Below are 19,902 nucleotides of genomic sequence, written 5' to 3'. Positions count from 1 at the left end.
CCTTTCCAACCAGTGTGACCAAAGATAGGGAACGATGTCAAGAATCTTTCTAAGTCCTCAATTACATACCAAGTGACGCCTATGGTCTTCCAAGGGCCCAAGTCATTCTCCCCCCATTGGATGACAGTTGCATCTGGGGGTGGGTAGCAAGATCTTAGATGTAGGCATGAATTCCTGCCACCTCATTCCACACCTCATAAACCAGGAAATCTGGACACCAGGTGCCAATCCAAGGTTGCTGCCTTTTCCGGTGGAGACTACCTGTGGAAGTACCTGGGGCAAGTACCTATGGAATGATAAAAAGTGGAAAGAGGCATCCAAAATATATTACATAAATACATCTTTATGAATCAAGTGCTGTAAGTATCTAGAAAAGTGTTTAGAAGCACTATCTCAAGTATAGGGCCAGTATGCTGGCTAGTAGTCTATTACTAAAAAATAATATGCCCCTATGTTGCCGCCACAGAACACATCCACCACAGGAAAAAAAGCATACTAGGGATATTGTGCCTCCATCAATTTACTGAAGAGGTTTTGAAATATTTTTGTTTCTACTAGAAGACACCACCTTTCTTAATTTGTCTTCAGAAGTAACCATGTATCATTTGAAATAAGTGCAGGCAGTGACCATTTTTTGTGTGTCCGATTGACGTGCAATCACACACATGCTTGTCACTGCTGACCTGAAAGTGGCCAAAAAAGGGGGGCGGGCTTATACACACTCCATCAGTGTGTGCAGGGGTCAGGAATGGAACATCCATGCAAAATGATCGCCACCTGTACAGAATTTAATTTCTTTTCGTTTGCTTGTTTTCTTAAATATTATTAGCTAACATTAAATGAGTAATGGGAAAAACCTCAAGATTAATAGCTTTTAAGACATAGCCTAAAATGACTAATACTATCTGCCTTCCTGTTGTCTTTCCTCCAGAGTATACAAGAGGTGGCTGGTTATGTGCTTATAGCAATAAACACAGTGAAAAGCATTCCTTTGGAGAATCTCCAGATAATCCGAGGGAACACCCTTTATGAAAATGCTGCATTGGCAGTTTTACTAAATTACAACGATGTCAGGGGGCTTGAAGAGCTGCCAATGAGACGCTTAGCAGGTGAGTTATTCAGGATGGAAGGGTGCAAACAAAAATTAACCCCCCCCCCAATAATCCTTCAATCTTTAGCAGAACATGGGTTTGTAATCTGTCATTTAAATAATTTGGAATTGACTCAGCACTTGGTATATTAACTCAACTTTCTGTTAATTTGTTGGTGAGATATAAAATGAGGAGAATCCCTGTCACGATGCACGAATCTTTGAAGAATTATGCATTTCCCAACAACAGCTTTGGTAGCTTTGATATAGTACATAAGAGTCCTCAGCATCTCACAGCAGTAGCTCAGCCAACCATTTAACAGCTCTGTAAGAGAAACCAGTATTATTGTCCCCATATTACAGACAGTAATACTCTGTCTGAAAAACTGAAGTTTATTTTAAGACACTCCGTGACCTAGTTCTCAATCATATCCACCTTTTGCTAACTGTGCTACAGTACCTGTGTGTTCTCATTGCTAATCAATGAAACCTTCCCAGGACCCCTAAGAGGAAACACATATTACTCCCATTTTACAGATGGGGAAAATGGGCTGGAAAGTCCAGTGCCTTAACCACACAGGAATATGAAAATAATAATGGGGTCTGAACCTGCTTTCTAGACCCAAATGCAGTACTGTCAGTAGGCTCATAGAGACTCACCACTATCTGTCTATACACACACACACACACACACACACACACACACACACACATTTCCTCCTCCTCCTCTTCCCCTTTTAGATTGAAAAGGAAACCATATCATTTTTTATGTCTTTGCCGTAATTTCTTTTGGCAGAAATTCTAAATGGAGGAATAAAATTCAGCAATAATCCTTATCTTTGCAACATGGATAATGTTCTTTGGGATGACATTGTCGATAAAACAAGCAGCAAAGGTTTCGTACAGTTTGATCCTACTGAAAGAACAGAAATATTGCCAAGAACTGACAATAAAACATGTAAGTATAAACTGAAAAACCATATATGTATATATTCTTGACATTATACAAACCTATTGAAGTAGCGCCAGCCCACTGGATGTTGAATCCATAGCTGTCAACTTTTCCCTTTTCTTGCAAGTAATCCTATTTGTGTTTTTTTTATATAAATATTTATTAAAATTTTTGAATACAAATGCATAAATAATAAACAACATTACTTATATCGTAACATAATTTCATCACCTCTTTGGACTCCCTCACGTCTCCCGCTCCCACTTGCATCGTTAAAAAGTTTTTTCGAGCAAATTATCATCTTGTTTACAATCTTATATCCGCTCATTTAAGTATAATCTAGCAATTCTCCAAAAGGTTTATATTTTCCTTAGTCTCACTTATCAACGAATTCAAATCTAATTTAGTGGTGGACAATTTTTTATGATCTAGCATCCTTCTTAACATTCAACCAAATTACAATATTTTTGTAAATAAATCTTAAATTTCTTCCAGTCTTCTTCAACCCTCTCTTCTCCCAGGTCTCGGATTCTGCCAGTCATCTCGGCCAGTTGCATATAGTCTATCAGCTGCATCTGCCATTCTTCCAGTGTGGGTAGATCTTGCGTTTTCCAGTTCTTAGCGATGAGTATCCTTGCTGCCGTTGTTGCATACATAAAAAATGTTCGGTCCTTCTTTAGCACCTTCTGACCGACAATACCCAGAAGGAAGGCCTCTGGTTTCTTAGTGAAGGTATACTTAAATACCTTTTTCAACTCATTATATATCATTTCCCAGAAGGCCTTCACTTTAGGGCAAGTCCACCAGAGGTGAAAGAATGTTCCTTCACTTTCTTTACATTTCCAACATTTATTTTCAGACAAATGGTATATTTTGGGAAGTTTAACTGGGGTCATGTACCATCTATATATCATTTTCATTACATTTTCCTTCAGAGCATTACATGCAGTGAAGTTCAGCCCGCAAGTAATCCTATTTGGAATAAGGGAATTCCCCTTTAAAAAAAGGAAAACGTTGACAGCTATGGTTGAATCTGTTTCTTAAACGAGTGCAGTCTCCAATTAAAAATGAAGATATAATAACTGCAGGAGTTTGCAACAATAGCAGCATTGTTAAATAAAATGACAAATTCATAGTTACAAATGGTATTTGCCTTGTTTCAAACTACAGTGTGTGTATATCACATTGTATTTGCCTTCTATACAAATCAGCATGAGAGTCTTACTCTCAGGGTTGTGGGTTTGAGCCCTGCGTTGGGCAAAGGACTCCTGCCTTGCAGGGGGTTGGACTAGATGTCCCTCGTGGTCCCTTTCAACTTACCAATTCTATGATTCTATGAAATGAAGGGCTGCCTTGCTGATAGTTCCCAAAGCAACTACACGCAATTATAATAACTAGGGACCTGCTTTGTGCTCTTTTGGTGGTAGGAACCCTCTGTGACCTTTCTAGTTACTATTTAATATATAATGGGTACTGTCCCATTATTTTGAGCTTTGTCCCACATTCTGACATCGTTACAGACATTTCGTTTGAGGCTCAAGGCCCAAAACTCAGTTGTTGAAATAACAAGTTTGGATCAGATTTTGAGTCATGTACACTTGACTAAGAATCAGTGAAAATGATTTTATATAGTAAACGTGAATAAAAATATGTAATTAACATATACTAAATAAATTTTAAACAATGCTGTAACTCAATAAATAAAAAAACTTATTAAAACCACGTTTAGATAAAACTTTATCAAAACCACCTTTTGACTTCCAAGTTATCTTCAGTTAGTCCTAACTGCATGTATGTGTATATACATCTATGGTTCAACATAAATACCAAATATATAAAAAAACGATCTCTAGAACATAGGCAACTAAAAAGAAAGATAGATGAGAAAAGGTATGTGAAGTAACAACACCAATCATGACTAATAATAATGATAATCATCCATCCAATGTGTGCCCCCCCCCACAAACTTGAGAATAAGCCTTCAAAAATGTGGGTTCCACTGCCAATAAAAACATTGTAAGTTTACCCAAAATTAGCCCAACTGGTGAGCTATGTGTATTCTCCAATGCCCTTCCCAAGAAAAATCAGTCTGGAGAGAGTTGTTCCTTTACAGGTCTACAACCCCAGGAGATCCAGATGTTGGTTTATTTACTATGCTATGGCTACATAAACCTACAGAGAATCTAGTTCCCAGTCAGTTGGAAAACCCTCTTTTATATATGTTTTCATAGTTCACTTGGAAAAGGGACTGTGGAATCAGCTCTTTTTAAATATCTTTTGCTTTCTTCATGCTTGCACATGTGTATAGTTAAAAGTCGGAGCTCAAACAACAGAACCAAGCTTCTGGTAAACTTTGACAAGTTTAAGTGAGGATACAAATTATCCAGCAGATAGAATAAACATGTTGGAAGTGATTGTGGTCTACTGATTAATTGCATTTTTAAATTATTCCTCAAAATACCTTTTTACCAATTTCTTCTCTTCAGCAGCAGGAATGCATGCATCCAACTGTCCCCCTTATATTTTGCTTGGATGATGGTTAAGCGACACCCATCCTTTGGGGCCATTTCTGAGGCTATATTTTCAGCATCCTAAAGCCTATTAATGTCTTCAAACATATGGGAATGAATGGCTTTATCTTTGATTCTCCATTATCTGTTGCTCCCTGCATTAAAGTTGTTCTTCAAGCCAGATGCCCATTCCTACCAGCCCCCTTAGGTATAATCTTTGCTCTGACCATCTCCAGCCTTGACCGCTGCATCTTTCACAGCTTAGTCCCAAACTCTACTGGTAAAGTATTCACCTCTCCCATTAAGCAAAATAACACTTTTCCTCAAGGTCCTTCACTGCTTTCCCAACCAATTCTCTGCACCAAGCTCCCTGTACTTGCTATTAAAGCTTGCCACAACCTTGCCTAAACTACATTTCAGTCTACCCCAAAGTACAAAAAGATTCCCATGGAATAAAATTTGTCCACTTGATGTTTTCTCTAATATATATTCCCCACTTTCTTAGGCCAACAGTGTCATCCCAATTGTACAAGAGCACATTGCTGGGCTGCTGGGCTAGAGAACTGCCAAACAAGTAAGTATAAACATTTATTTTTCTTTCAATTTTAAAATATACTTATGTTTTAATGAGGAATATTTCCATTAGCAAGAGTTTCTTTTTGCCATTCTGCTCTATATCATCTGAAATGATGCTTGTTTTAAATCTTGGCTGCATTAGCTTCCATGCAGCTGGTACATAGTATAGACCCACCGCAACTCCAATTACTGGGTCTGACTGATGCAGACGTAATGCTGGCTCCTTCTTAACCAGGTGCAACCCTCCACCAATTTTTTGCAGCCCTTGATGCCACCGTTGTTTGCAACTCCTGTTGTGTACAATGAATTGCCTTCCCATAACTTTGTGGGATTAGTTTCTTCTTGGCAGCTTTTAGTATAATTAGCCATGGTAGTAGCCTTCTAGACTGGCTTTGTAAGATGGGCATTGGGGACACTGTTGCACAGTGGTTCTGCTCCTGCTTACAGGGTTGTGTCCAGGGAATAGCAGCAAGAGACTGTTTCAGCTGCATGGTCTTTGCATTATGGTGTGTACTGCAGGGGACTATCTTGTTCCCCGTGCTGCTTAATGAAGCTGCTAGATGTGGTCATTCAGAGTTTGGGGGCAAAGTGTCATCAAGATGCTGATGAAACACAGCTCTACTTCTCCATAACATCAGGAGAGAGAGTGCATTATTTAGACCATTGTCTGGGTGGAGTGGTTGAGGGCCAGGAAACTGAGCTTGAACGCTGGAAAGACTGAGGCACTGTAGATCAGCCACTTGCCTGTTCTGGATGCAGCTGAACTCCCTCTGAAATAGCGGGCTCAGAGTTTGAGGGTACTCTGAATCTATCTTTGTTGCTCGGAACTCAATTATCCTCTGAGGCTAGGAGTAACTTACAGCTGGTACCCTACAGCCGTTCTTTGACAGGAATGATCTGGATAAAGTGATTCATACATTGGTAACCTCAAGACTCAGTCATTTTAATGCACTCTATGTAGGGCTACTCTTGAGGCTGGTCCAATAGCCACACCTGATGCAAAACCTTATAGCTAGACTGTTGGTGTGGACAAAGTATTGCCAGAGCATAATTTGGGTGCTCAAAGTCTTGCAGTGGTGGCCCATATGCTCCTGGGCCAGGTTCAGAGTTCTTGAATTAATTAGCAGGGCCCTTAACAACTTGACTCCAAGTTACCTGAGAGACCATCTGATCACTTAGGTTCCCTTCCCAGTCACTGAGGTCTTTGGGGGATTCAGTGTTAATGGTCCGCAATGGCTCATATCCACCAGGAGCCATGTGTATTGGGGGTCCACTCTCACAGAACTCCCTTCCAGTAGAAGTCAGACGGGCCCCCTTTTTGAATATTTTATTTATTGCAACAGGCAATAGAAGTCTGGTATTATAGCTTTTAGTTTTTCTGTATTGTATTTCTTGCACGCTACTTAGAGATGAGTATGTGGTATATATAATTATTTGACTAAAATAACAGATAAATGAATAAATGTTGGCATTTTTGTCTTTCAGTAACAAAGGTTGACTGTGCAGCACAATGTTCAGGCAGATGCAAGGGGAGGCTGCCAAGTGACTGCTGTCATACGCAATGTGCCGCAGGATGTACAGGTCCCAGAGAGAGTGATTGCTTGGTAAGAAGGCTACACAAACCTACATAAATTTATGTCACTATTATGTAACCCAATCTGCAAACAATTAAGCTGAAATGCCTAGTTTTTACAACGTGTTTATTGCAATTCACCAATAGAAAAACAATGAAGAGAAACACAGCAACATTTGCTAGATTTACAAAAAATAAAATTGAACCTTATATGCTTGTGGCTTGTCTCCACATTATCCAGAAAATGAAAAACGGTAGCCAAACATCTATCAAAGTTTATATTGCTGTTTTTCTGATACCTTTCAGATCAAATTATGCATGTACATGATGCCCCTTGTTTTAATAAACCATTTGAATTGATGTAGAAGATGTATTGAGCTTGATTTTTTTAGACACCATTATCCTAGCTACTATCAGACGATTCCATGATAAACTATATTGTTCCTTATTTGCATAATTGTTTCACTGACGCTGCATAATTAATTCTAGAAGCAAAAGAAGGTTGAAGCGTATGGTATTGACCACTTTACTCAATAACACTGCATTTTAATGCATATTTACTAGATATGTAGACTAAATAGTGAACCTCTTCAGCAAGTATCTGAAGAATGATAATACATGCCAACTAGATGGATCAAAATGCATGATTTTTACAGTGTTATATTTTAATTTAACACATACCAAAACATAATATGCTATCTTGCAAAATAACACCAATATTTAATAGAGATGGCTGTATATAAATTATGCACTTAATTTTAGGGTTTTTTGCCTCCTTGCCTAATTCCATCAATATCTTAATACCGTAACTAAGTATTAGTTAGCTTTAATTTGACCTTTTAAAAAATCTGCTCAAAAGCATTCCCAAGTACCCTATTATTATGCTGGTCAATATTTGTTTGTTAGAAAAGGGTTTTAACTGCAGATGTTACAAAATAGAATATATTGTGTATGTGCCCTTATTAAACATCTTAAAATGAAATCCTGATATCTAAGTCAGACAATCTTGAAACCTCCTTTCTACCCCAATATGTGATTTCACTGAAACATGTTTCCAAGCAAATGTGCTTAGGAATCCAACCATATGTTTAGGTCTCAGTCCCAGTTCAGCATTAGTCCGCTTTCTTAATGTACATGGAATCTAAAATGACCTATATTACAGATATGTTACAAGGCTGACAAAGTTTGCACAGCAACAGTGCTATATAAATCATAGATAATAATGAGCTTTCAGATTGAGAAATAATAAAAGTCTAACCTTAAAAATTGCAAATTTTCTCATTTTCTACTGTATTAAAACAAAATATTTGCTCTTGTACTATTGTTGCATTATTTATTAACAGGCATGTCGCAAGTTTTGGGATGATGCCACATGCAAGGAGTCTTGCCCTAGTTTGCAAAAGTATAATATTATCACCTATCAGTTGGAAGACAACCCAGATGGAAAATACAGCTTTGGAGCAACTTGTGTAAAGAATTGTCCACGTAAGTTTTAGCTTTGGAGCAACTTGTGCAAAGAATTGTCCACGTAAGTTTTAGCTTTGGAGCAACTTGTGCAAAGAATTGTCCACATAAATCAGTCTGTGGAGAAGAAAGTTCACTTTCTGCCTTCTGTCAAGGATGCTTCAAATTAATTTCTAGTATGCATCTCATGCACATGTTCTCGAACCCTCAGCTGTTCATTCTAGAGTGGTAATTTCCACTTGATCTTAGCCAAAAGTCCGAGAAGCGATAATTTCCAAATGGCTGTGAGAAAGAACTTCAATAATGACTCCATTATTTGATGGATTAAATTTAATCCACTAATTTACTAGTCTAACTTCATCTCCCTCCAGCCAACCTCCATTTGCAGCTAGTGAACTTGGGACATGAAATCACTCCTGATGCCATGATGCAGCATCATTAGCAAGCCTGGAGTCAGGGTACAAATCACTAATCCTGGACTTTCCTCCTTTCAGTATGCTGCCAATTTTAATTCAGCTACCCTAAGCTTAGTTCTAGAATCTAGAGGAAACTGTAAGAAGCACTACTGTTTTCACATTATGCACCCATCATAAAAAATGTGTGATGAATTTTAATGTACTCACATAATGTACCTCAAACGTGTACACTTGGGAGCATCTCTGCTAGCCCTACTTGCTCAAGACAGCTGGTGAGGCTCATCTCAACATTCCTCCACTCTGGGTTTTATATGTACACATAGGAACATAGGAAACTGCCTTATACCCACTATTGGTCCATCTGACTGGAAGCTCAGGGTTTCAGATGGGACATTCTCAGCCTCTTTTTAAAACACAGTTCATCTTGGTTCATTTTTAATTTTTAACATTTTTGTTGTGCACTTGAATAACTTTTTTGTACATTTTTATTGAAATGGCAAATTAGATCAGTCAAATTCCACTCTGCCTTTCCTCTTTTCCCAGTGCCTAAGTGCTGTTTTTTGACTTCCTACTAATGCTTCTTCAGGAATTCTGTTTCTGCGAGTAGCAGTATGAAGTGACCTGATCCACACCACCAAAACTAATATGTGGATTAGAACATAATTATCCCTCTTATTTTGCAATACAGTTCTTGGCTTAAGAAATTATATAAATGCATGTAAAGTGTGCATTTTAGGGTAAAAAGAATTTAGAAATACATATATTGAGATAAATTATGTATTAAAATATGCATTGTGATAAAATACATAAAACATCCTTAAATACATTGTTTTGTGTGGTTTTTTGTTTTTTTTAACAATTCACAGATTAATGCAGAGACAGGATGGAATGGTCTTGGGAACAAATGCATGCAAAACTGACACAGACTGATCCATCCCTTCTTACTCCCTGTCTTTTTTAGATAACTATGTTGTAACAGACCATGGTTCATGCGTCCGGTCGTGTCCTCCAGACTCTACAGAAGTGGAACAGAATGGCATTCGGAAGTGTAAAAAATGTGATGGCCCCTGTAGCAAAGGTATGAAAACTAGAGAATCACTGGGTGTGATGCAGGTGAATATAAAGCCCTAATGTTGACTGACTTTTGTAGTACTACAGTAATAATCTCAAACAGTAATAATGATGAAGTAAGTCTTGGATGAGATTACAGTTCAGCAAATGCAGTAGAAATTCTTATCAAAACTGAAAAGTGCCATTTATCAAACCCTGGTCACAGCACAAGGTTTTTCGGGGAAAGGTAAATCATGAACCCAAACAACATGCTAGGTCAAACCATGGCTTAGCTCAGTGCCACACACTAAAATGACGGGGAAGGAGGAAAACAGCCACAGTCTCATCTCCAGGAGCTCACCTGTTTGCTCATTCATGGTTTGAGCTTAGAGTGGTAGGTAAGTCCTTAAAAAGAGGCAGTGGTGAATGGAGTTCTGAAATGCTTAACCAAAGGATAATTGTTATTCTGTTTATTTGAAGCTCACAATTTGGCTTGGAGAGTTAAAACAATGAGTCTGGGTTCAGACACATGCGAAACCCAACAATGAAACACAAACAGCAGAATGACCAGGGGGAATAAAGAGACTGTTGTCTCTTCTTTGGGAGCCTGTACATTTGTGCTAAGCCACGGTTTGGCTTAAATATATTTCTGTTCTATATTGTTTCTATATGTCTGGTTCTTCTTATGCTTTTATGTTGTACAGATATGATTGATGTATCAAATAAAGCAAAAACAAAATGACTTGAGACCAAGTTCATTTGTTACATATCTATTTATTCCCCTTTGCCCTCCAGGACTGACAAGTGCGGAAGCTTGTTGCTGGTGTGTATACGAGCATCTTACTGATACCTGAAGCCCCCATTGAGCCCTAACATTTATTTTTCCTTTTTAACAGTTTGCAATGGGATTGGAACAGGTGATTTTAAAGGTGTTATTGCCGTTAATGCATCCAATATTGACTATTTCACAAATTGCACTACAATCAATGGAGACCTTGTATTTCTGAAAGTATCATTTTCAGGGTAAGTTAAGTTATTGTTGAGTCTAATGTGGAGCAGAGAAATGTGGCTTATCTATTAGCTCAGTCACTGAAGGTTCTGTTATTCTCTGTCTTCTAGTGATTCATACACAAGGACACCCCCCTTGGACCCAAAGAAGCTGGATATCTTTAAAACTGTTAAAGAAATCACAGGTTAGTGATATCAAGTTGTTTAAAAGCCTCATCTCTCAGATTAGAAAACGACTGAGATTGTAGGAGACCAGCATCTACTGTTAAGAAGTAGACTTTTTTATTCCAACATATACAAATAAAATTAATTGTGCATAGGCTACAGACCATGTTTTGCATTTACATTCATATAAGTTGGAATAGCACTTGGTCCCAAAGGAGCCATTTAATGCTGTTTGACACCAGAAGCAATAGAACCAAAACATTTTTACACCTGGAGTTCTCACACTTTGTAGCAATGCTTCTCCCTAAGTGAACAGAAAACATTTTGAACTTCTGCAGATGCAATGTCAAGATGGGAGTCGGGAGCAAGTCAGCAATAACTCACAAAAAGTCAGTGAAGTTAACTCTTTATTCATGGAAACCAAAACAGCTCCGGCCTAGTGATCACAGCAACTCTTCCCTGTAGGTCTTGCCCCAGTGAGGCAGTTGCAAAGGCTGAAGGTTCCTTGCCTTTCTAAGACTCCTCCTTCCCTGGGTCCTTCCCAAGCAATCTAAGGCTCCATGTCTCATCTCTCTTGCTCCACCCTCTTCCTTCATCTCTGTGTTCTGGGAGACCAGAGGAGAGGGGAGATGCTCACAGCAGGAAGGGGAGACTTCTTCAGCAGCCTACCTGATCTCTGCTTCTTGGCCCCGCTCCTCTCCAGCCTTCACTTCTGCCTCTAACTCTGGACTGTTCTCTGCCACAGTACTTGCAGTAACAAAAACCCCCCTGCCTAGCACTGCTTTCATATTTCTTTCAATACCTCGCCTGCTCCATCCCCTCGGAGGAGGAAGGCCTCTCTTTCCTTCCCCGCTTCTCCCCCTTGAAATCCTGTGTCTCTCAGCCAGCCTTAATCAGCGTGCAAGGAGTTGCTGGTGCCAGCACTGGCCCAGCCAAAAGGCTTAGAGCACAGCTGAGGCGGGGGGGGGGGAGGCAAGTGAGGAGGCTGTGGGTGGGCTGTGGCACTGAGCCCACCTGAAAGTGACCCAAGGCTCACTGATGGGGCCCAACCCCCTGTTTTAGAAACATCAAGCTACCAGTCACTTGTTCTGATCATAGAGGTTGAGCGTGAATTGTGGGAGAGAGAGCAGGCAAGGACTCCCCAACAGTCTCATGATTAGGGCATGTTATGGTATGCTGTTTCTATGGTGTGAAAAGATATTTTCCTTGCTTTCATGTTAGCCTCAATCTTTTGTGGGTGAATAATGCAAAGACAGCCAAGATGTTTGTCACAGTTCTTGTTTATTGTACATTTCAAAATGAAATAAAAACATTCATTACAGAAACAGAAAGGCCAAATCACTTTTGTGACTGATGGGGAGAATACATCTGGCACACTTGTTACCCTTGGAGGGGCTTTCGATTGGGTGGAAAAGAGGAGTGGATTTCCCTGCTGCAGCCCTTCTGGTTTCTACTCTGTTGTGAATGGCCCCCAACTCTCTGGAGCTGTTTGTAGGGGACACTGGGGGCTGCAGAAGGGAGGGGGAGTTAGAAAAAAAAACCCTTCTCCTCTTCCATTAGTGGATGCATCTGCTGGATCAAAAGCCCTTTTGTAAGCTCAGGAACACCAACTGGATTCTACCCAGTGACGTTAACGATTATTTAAAACAAATATTCTCTGGATAATGATGACGTTGACGTTGATTTATTTGTACCCCCACCCAACTGACTGGGTTCCCTCAGCCACTCTGGGTGGCTTCCAACAGAATACAATGAAACATCTCAATAGAAGGCTGCTTTCAGATGTCTCCAGAAAGCTGTGTAGTTGTTTATCTCTTTGACATCTATAGAATGGTAGTCGTTCACACAACAGCCTCGTAGCAACTCAGAACACAAGTCCCTCTTACTGTATTATGGTCATACCTGACATTTTTTTGAAAATTCAGAAAAGGATTCTTACTCCATCCCTTTCGCTACTTGCCCTAGGATGCAAGTTAAAAGCAAAGGAAATCAGGAAATCTGTTTAACAAGTTCCCTCAAGAGTTTGCTGCATTGCTCTAGCAAGCTTAGTTATTGGAGGCCTAATTGTCAGTAATATGGTCCTGGTTCATACACTCACAGTGTTCTCATTTGCATGGAGAAGGAAAGTCATGACCCCTGTGCACAACATCTATTATGGAGTGCATGGTCCATATTTGGCCAAAATGTTTGATGGCCTGATCTCGCTCATGGCATGGGGGGAGTAACTAATGCATTTCATTTCAATGTTTTAGGTCTGTGTGCACCCCTATTCTTTCTGGGCACAGCTCAATATTACAAGTTGTCCAGATTAATGTGTTACAGGCCTGCTTCATTTGTCACTTTCTCGTTTGTCAGGTGGACTGAAAGACAGCTCAAAATGCTTGATGTTTTGAGAGCTCTTTCCAGAACACAATGCCTGGGCAGCTGGGAAGCCTAATAGAGTATTAGCCACATTAAGCATTACTGTAGTGCACTTTCTGCATTTTTGAAAAGGCATTCACTAGCCTGTGAAATAGTTTATCTTTGTGCCACCAGCAAAAGTTACAAGTTTCCAACTGGATTTGCTAAGGGAAGTAAAATTTCTGTGGTGTCTAACACAGCTCAGATTTATAGACTCCAGCTTTTGTGATATTTAGCTGCCTTGGTGGCCTGCATGTAAACTGTTTACAAAGCAGTGTTAAAAATAGCTCCATGCCGAAGCTCCTTGAAATGTTCTTTGTTTTGATGTCCACATAAAAGTATGAAAGGAGCAAAGTCATTCTTGGTTGACAAAAATACTTTGTAAATGTGTTTATGCTATTGGTCTTCTTTCAGGATTCTTGTTGATCCAGGTTTGGCCACAAAATTTCAAAGATTTGAGTGCTTTTGAAAATCTGGAGGTTATACGAGGCAGAACAAAACAATTGTAAGTACAGCCATGTGCCATAAATGCTTGTGTACTTGGGCTTATTTGTAAAAAAAAATGGCTAGAGGATTGGTCATGACCGACAGCCAGATTGCAGGCTGCAAATAATGTGGGATAGAGACCAACCACACTGCCACTGTTTTCTTCTATTTGCTTAAGGTTCCACTGGGGAGGGGGACATTATCTTTGCTTAATTAACACATCTATGTTTCTTCTATTATTCTTACATCCAAATTACTGATCAGGTAAGTATCTGCTGATCTTTAGCAGCTCTGCAGTATCTATTTTTACTACAGTATTCCATTAATTGGACTCATTTTAATTTTTGGTTTGTTGGTTTATTTGTTTGTTTTTAGAGAATGAAGCAGAGGAAGGAGGCCATATGAATTTTCCTTAAGCATTATTAAGCATTATATCAGAATAGCTAAACCAGAATTGAAGATTTGCAATAAACCAGGCTGTGAAACTATTGTTTGACGCGGGTTTATGGTTATTTATGTTAAGCAAGCCATTTTAAAGACTATTTTCCATGCTTCTCCAGTACTCTGCTTGCAAGATGATAAGAAGCAGGGGAACCATCTGGGGTGGTGGTGGGCTGAGCCCCGCCCCCTCCGGAAAAAATCAAGGAGGGGATCCCTCAATATTCCGTAGTCTACTGGGTCCTTTTGGGGCTTTCTCCAGCTGGTGGAAGGCTGCACTGGCTTGCATGGTGTCAGGAAATGCCACAGGGATCAGTGTGTCTGGCATGAGGTCGCACCACCTGTGTAGCATCTCCCAATGCTGCAGGGACCAGCATGGCCTAGCAGAAGGCTGCACCAACCTGCACAGCATTTGGAGATGTGTGTCATGTCACATGTTTGGTGTCACATGCATGCTGGCCACCCTCAATCTTGGAGCAACCCGGCGCCTGTGACAAAAAGGTCTTCTTAATGTTCCCCTGTAGTTGTGACCTGCCTAACCTGCAAGCTGACCACAACCTACCATCCACACATTGTGGACTGTCAAGTATTTGACAACCCCAGGCTGTTTCTAGTAGCAATAGATAAATTTAATTTAACTGATTGTGGACTGCTGTACATTTATCAGACACATGGTTCCTGCTCACAGCTTCTGAGGAAGCTAAGCTATAGTTTGTAGCAAGCTAAGCCATAGTTTCATGCTTCATTTAGGATCTTGCCCAGGATTAAGGCAACAAAACAATTGGTAATATCTGTGATTACTCATTATGTCTGCACTGGATGAAGAACTAGAGGAGCACACATTGGGTGTGCATTAGGTCTGGGCGATGTACAGTACCTTGCCCAGGACTGCTTTGAGGGCCAGAGCGCAATGGCCCCTTCACCTGGCGGTATATCCTGGGTGGGGCTTGCCTGCCACTAACTCCCTCTGCCACCAGTACCTGACATGAGGAGGGAGGAACAAGCAATACATCGCAGGGTTGAAACGCTGACATTGCCCAGCCCTAATGTGCATGTGTGTTAGAAGCTGATAGCGCACTGCAAGTTGCAGCTAAGAATGGTGTCCAAATCTGAAAAGCATGGATTGCATGTTAATAATAATGTTACCAAACTGTCTCAGATTTTCTCTGTTACCTTAAATTAGCCATGTAATACTGATTCAGAAGTTTCCCTAATGTGGCCTCCCAAACTTCTCCGTCTCCCAGGCCACCCCCCCCCCTGTCCAGGCCACCCCCCTCGCTGGCCCTGCTTTGCACGCTCCTTGAGTGTTTTTGCCTGACTGGAATATTTCTTTGAACTCTGATGATGATATTTCTTTGAACTCTGACTTCCCTGGATGGAGGATGGAGTGATGTCTTTGTGTGTAGAAACCAGCCTCCTGTAGAAAGCTAAAGCTTCTCTTCGTAGTTCTGTCCGCTTTTCCCTCTGGCCTTGCCCACCCGACCCAAGGCTCTCCAGAAGGGAATGTGGATCTCAGGCTGGAAAAGCCTCCTTATTCAGATTATGTTTTATACTAGAGAACTTAAATTAAAACATATTAAACAGCATATTTTTGTTTATTTCATTTGATTTATTTCAAAGCTTGTTTCTAGCAACAGAACATTAAAAGAATAATGAGTTTAGAAAAGCTGCATTTATCTTTTCTCCCCTCCTTTTTTTTGAAACCATACTTTTTTTTCCATTTTAGGGGCCAATATGCTCTTGCTATCACTGGCCTGAACATAACATCTCTGGGATTGCGCAGTCTGAAGGAAGTAAGCGATGGAGATGTTGCCATTTTAAGAAACAACCACCTCTGCTTCGGTAACACAGTGGACTGGAATAAACTTTTTGTAACAAAAGATCAGAGCACAAAAATAATTAGAAACAGAGATGAAAGTGAATGTGGTAAGTTACTAGGGGCCACTTATCCAGTTCAAATTACCTGTAAACATAGGCGCCGACTCCATGGGGCCTGAGGGGGCCTGAGCCCCTTCAAAAATTCGTTTGGGGGGGCTCCGCCCCCCCAATAATTTAAGAAAATTATTAGTTATATTATGCTTTGTAAAATCACAAAATTATGTTGTTATTTTTTATTTTCCTTGTTTGACGATAGTTACCTTTTAAAATATATTCAGTAATGAGTTAAAACAAAGCCACTCCCGATCTAGAGAGGGGGTGGGGTTGCGGGCTCTCGACCCATCAACAATCTCGCGGGGCTGGCGTCAGCCCCGCGAGAAGCGGGGATTCCCCCTAGCTCATTAATATTCACCGCCCACGGCGGCAGCCAATTGGCTGCCGCAAAGGGCAGGCCCTCACAGGTTCACTTAAGGTTGGGGCAGCCCGGGGCTCGCCCCTTTCGTTCCCCCAGCAGCAGCGGTTTGGAGGTCTTGGGCCCCCCCAATATTTTTTATAAGTCGGCGCCCCTGCCTGTAAATTTCAGAGAGACTTCTGCACATGCTTGCAGTTAATCACATTTTTAAAACATTGTTGGTTTTGCATTTGTCTATATCCCCATAAGCATGCATTATTGGAGGCCTCAATCCCTAAGCTGCATATCAGGCACAGTTGCGCATAAGGACTGCCTGTGTGAACCTTCCTGTATCCTTCAGAGGCCCCATTTGATGCTCCTACTTTCAAAGTTTTAGGAGGGTTACAACCAGGGGTGGGGGGAGAGTGCCAGCAGTCAGCAGCTCAGGCACTGGCTGAGGGTTCCAGGGTTGAGAAGGTCCCTTTCTGCACTCCTTAGGAGCCAAACTCTGTTCCCATTTGCAGTGGTCGCCTAGAAGCCCATTTCCTTGCTGCTCTCCTCTGAGAAACAGTTGAGGGGGTCCCTCTTCCCAGACACCCTGGCCAAAGCAGCAGGGCATGTTAATTTTTTCAACTTTAAAATTCCAAAAAGAGGGGTGCTAAAAAGTTGTAAATAAATAATGACGTAGTGTAATATGTCAGGTGTTGTAATATGTTGAAGTGGTATTTACCTAATTTTAAGACCTGCTAAAGAGCAGATTGTTGTTGTTCTATCTAGATAACAACATAACAAACCACGGAATTCAAAGAGGATTTACTTTCTTTTTCCCATGACTGTACATGTAAAAGGGGAGGGTGTTGTGGAGATCAGGTGCCTGAGAAGGCTTCTGGGTACCACAATCTAGGATGGGAGCAATACAAATAGATCCTAACCTGAATTCTAGCAATTCATTTAACTGAGTATCAGTGGAAACTGAATCATGTCCTTGATGCTTATCCTCTCTTGTGACTTTGACACCATCTTTTGAGATTTATTTAATGTTTAATGTTTAATTTATTTTGTCTGTTAGCCGCTGCTACAGAAATTTGCCATCCCCTCTGCTCAGATGAAGGCTGCTGGGGCCCGGGGCCCTTGCAGTGCTTTTCTTGCCGTTACTTTATTCGCCAACGGGAGTGTGTCAAAGAGTGCAACATTGTGCAAGGGTAAGCTAAGCGTTTCCTCCATTCTATTTAAATAAGATACTCAAATCTTAATCCTGTATATGTTAGCTTTCATGTGTGCCTGGACTCTGCATTTTGCTGAACCACAGAGAAGGATGGAGGCAGGGAGTTATTCTGCAGGAGTTGCATATAACTTAGCAATCAACACAGGTAACTAAGAATAAGAGAAGTTATAAGGACTATGGATCAAATATACTAGTGCCAATTATTTTGCTGGCACTGGCTGAGGAGAAAAACAGGAAAATCAGTTATATCTAGTCTGTCAGGTGCAAAGGTCCCATGGATGCATAGAAATTGAATCCCAGCTAATGATTGTGATCCTGAGGCAAGAAGAACATGTTGTTCTTCTCTGATGTCAACTATGCAATATTTACTCCTCCACATGCTTCCCATAGAAAATATTTTTCTTGCTTTTCCTTCTACTATGTCTTTCTGAAATTCTTTGGCTAGTTTAAAACAAAATGAAACAAAAACCCAGCATATACATAATGTAAACTTTTTGAAATACTTCATCTTTCAGCAGATGTTACTTTTTATAAGTAAAATTCCTCCAGGTAATGCTTTGACCCACATGGCAAATTTGGTCTTTTCACATCAAATTATGATCAGACACAGTTTAATTAGTGGTAAAGTTACCTAGCATGTAATAGTTGAACCATCTGTTCTCAATTTTTATATTTTAATGATTCACTGGAAATTTCAGAGAAGCTTTGAATTTAAGTATCAGCTGATTAACCAATATAATTCAGTCCCTTGTTTAAAAATTGCATTGTGATTCCTCTGGGTTTGCCTGCATCTCCAGCCCACAGGATGTAATTGTGGCAAGGTATGAGGTGCACGTTACACTCATGTGCCCCCATGTGTAAAATCTTCAAATGTTAACTGAAAATGATGCTTATAAATAACTGTGTGACTAGAGTCCACTCAGATACAACAAGCCATACTTGCACAGGCATTTAATAGATGAAGGACTTGTGTGAAAGACAGAAAAGCTTTACATGTTGTAGGTGTAGAGCATGACTGAAGCTCACGTCTGCACCTCATTGCATACACAATTGGCCTGCAGGACCTGAGCGACAGAAGCATAGCTATGTGGTGGAGCTTGGTTGGTTGGGAGACAACGCTGAGAGCGCCTGTGGGGCTGAAGTCGAACTAGAACATATAGTAGAGCAACAGGGTCCAGGTTCAGCCCATGGCATCATCCAGTTAAAGGTATAGCAGGTGGTGGGAATGGCCTCTGCCTCTGGAGAGCTGCTGTCAGCTGCAGTTGACAGTACTGGGCAGCGTGGACAAATGGCCTGCCGCAGCAGAAGGCATCTTCCTGTGCCTCACCAAGCCAAACTCAACTAAGCAGCCCTCTCTTGCGACCTGCCAGGTGCCTGTTTCTCCAGCCCAAGAGAAGTAACATAAATGGGGATGAATGACTCCATGCTGCTGTTCATCTTTTCCCTAAGCTTAATAGCAGCATGCTGGGCCATTTCTCTCCCCCCCCCCCCCAGATCTGCTTATGCTGCTCGGCTGAGTGTGGAGTACTTGAGAGTGTTGAGAAGGAGGCTGGACTGCAGAGCATAGACATTGTGCCATATCCTCCATTGCGGGAGCAAGTTTCATCATTTAACTATGTACTACATGAAGAAGTGCTATGCTCTAGCCCAGGGGTTGTCAGCCTGGTCCCTGCCGCCCACTAGTGGGCGTTTCAGGATTCTAGGTGGGCGGTAGGGGGTTCTACGGCAGAAGCTGAATCCTCCTTCCATCGAGCGCTGGTGGGTGGTAAGGAAATTTTACCATCAAGAAAGATGCATTAGTGGGTGGTAGGTATTAAAAGGTTGACTACCCCTGGTCTAGTGTTAGGTTTCTTTGTCTATGTTCTCCAAGCCATGCATAATTTTATAAACTTCTATCATGTCACTTCTTACTTGTCTTTTCTCTAACTAAAAAGTCCCAAATGCTGCAACCTCTTGGTCCTTTTGTTTACCCTTTTCTGAACCTTTTCCAACTCCACAATATCCTTTTTTTCAGGTGTGGCAACCTAAATGTACCCAGGAATGTATCCAGCATTCCAAGTGCAGTTGCACCCTAGATATTGGCAGTTTTATTTTCTGTTCTAATGATCTCTAGCATAGAATCTGCCTTTTCCCCTGCTGCCATACACTGGGTTGACATCTTGATTGAGCTGTCTGCTATGACCCCAAGGTCCTATTCCTGGTCAATCACCAGCATTTCAGATCTCCTGAGCATATATATGAAATTAAGGGGTTTTTGCACCAACATGTAGCTCTTTACAC

At 40.9% G+C, this 19,902-nt stretch overlaps 1 protein-coding gene across 2 annotated transcripts in view; it reads left to right on the top strand.

Annotated features, from left to right (window-relative positions):
* EGFR (epidermal growth factor receptor) overlaps positions 1 to 19,902 on the top strand; it is a 149,855-nt gene that overhangs the window by 93,012 nt on the left and 36,941 nt on the right. For both annotated transcript variants that reach the window (XM_081834752.1, XM_081834751.1), the window contains exons 3-13: positions 932 to 1,109; positions 1,887 to 2,048; positions 5,058 to 5,126; positions 6,614 to 6,732; positions 8,045 to 8,186; positions 9,543 to 9,659; positions 10,528 to 10,654; positions 10,751 to 10,824; positions 13,619 to 13,709; positions 15,855 to 16,054; positions 17,467 to 17,599. In XM_081834752.1, coding sequence (XP_081690878.1) covers positions 932 to 1,109; positions 1,887 to 2,048; positions 5,058 to 5,126; positions 6,614 to 6,732; positions 8,045 to 8,186; positions 9,543 to 9,659; positions 10,528 to 10,654; positions 10,751 to 10,824; positions 13,619 to 13,709; positions 15,855 to 16,054; positions 17,467 to 17,599 — 1,412 coding nt within the window. The remainder of the gene's footprint in view (positions 1 to 931; positions 1,110 to 1,886; positions 2,049 to 5,057; positions 5,127 to 6,613; positions 6,733 to 8,044; positions 8,187 to 9,542; positions 9,660 to 10,527; positions 10,655 to 10,750; positions 10,825 to 13,618; positions 13,710 to 15,854; positions 16,055 to 17,466; positions 17,600 to 19,902) is intronic.

The sequence above is a fragment of the Podarcis erhardii genome, assembly GCF_964252035.2.
Source record: "Podarcis erhardii genome assembly, chromosome: 12".
Classification (NCBI taxonomy): Eukaryota; Metazoa; Chordata; class Lepidosauria; order Squamata; family Lacertidae; genus Podarcis; species Podarcis erhardii.
The sequence above is the reverse complement of the archived record's forward strand: the minus strand, read 5'-3'. Positions and strand labels throughout refer to the sequence as shown.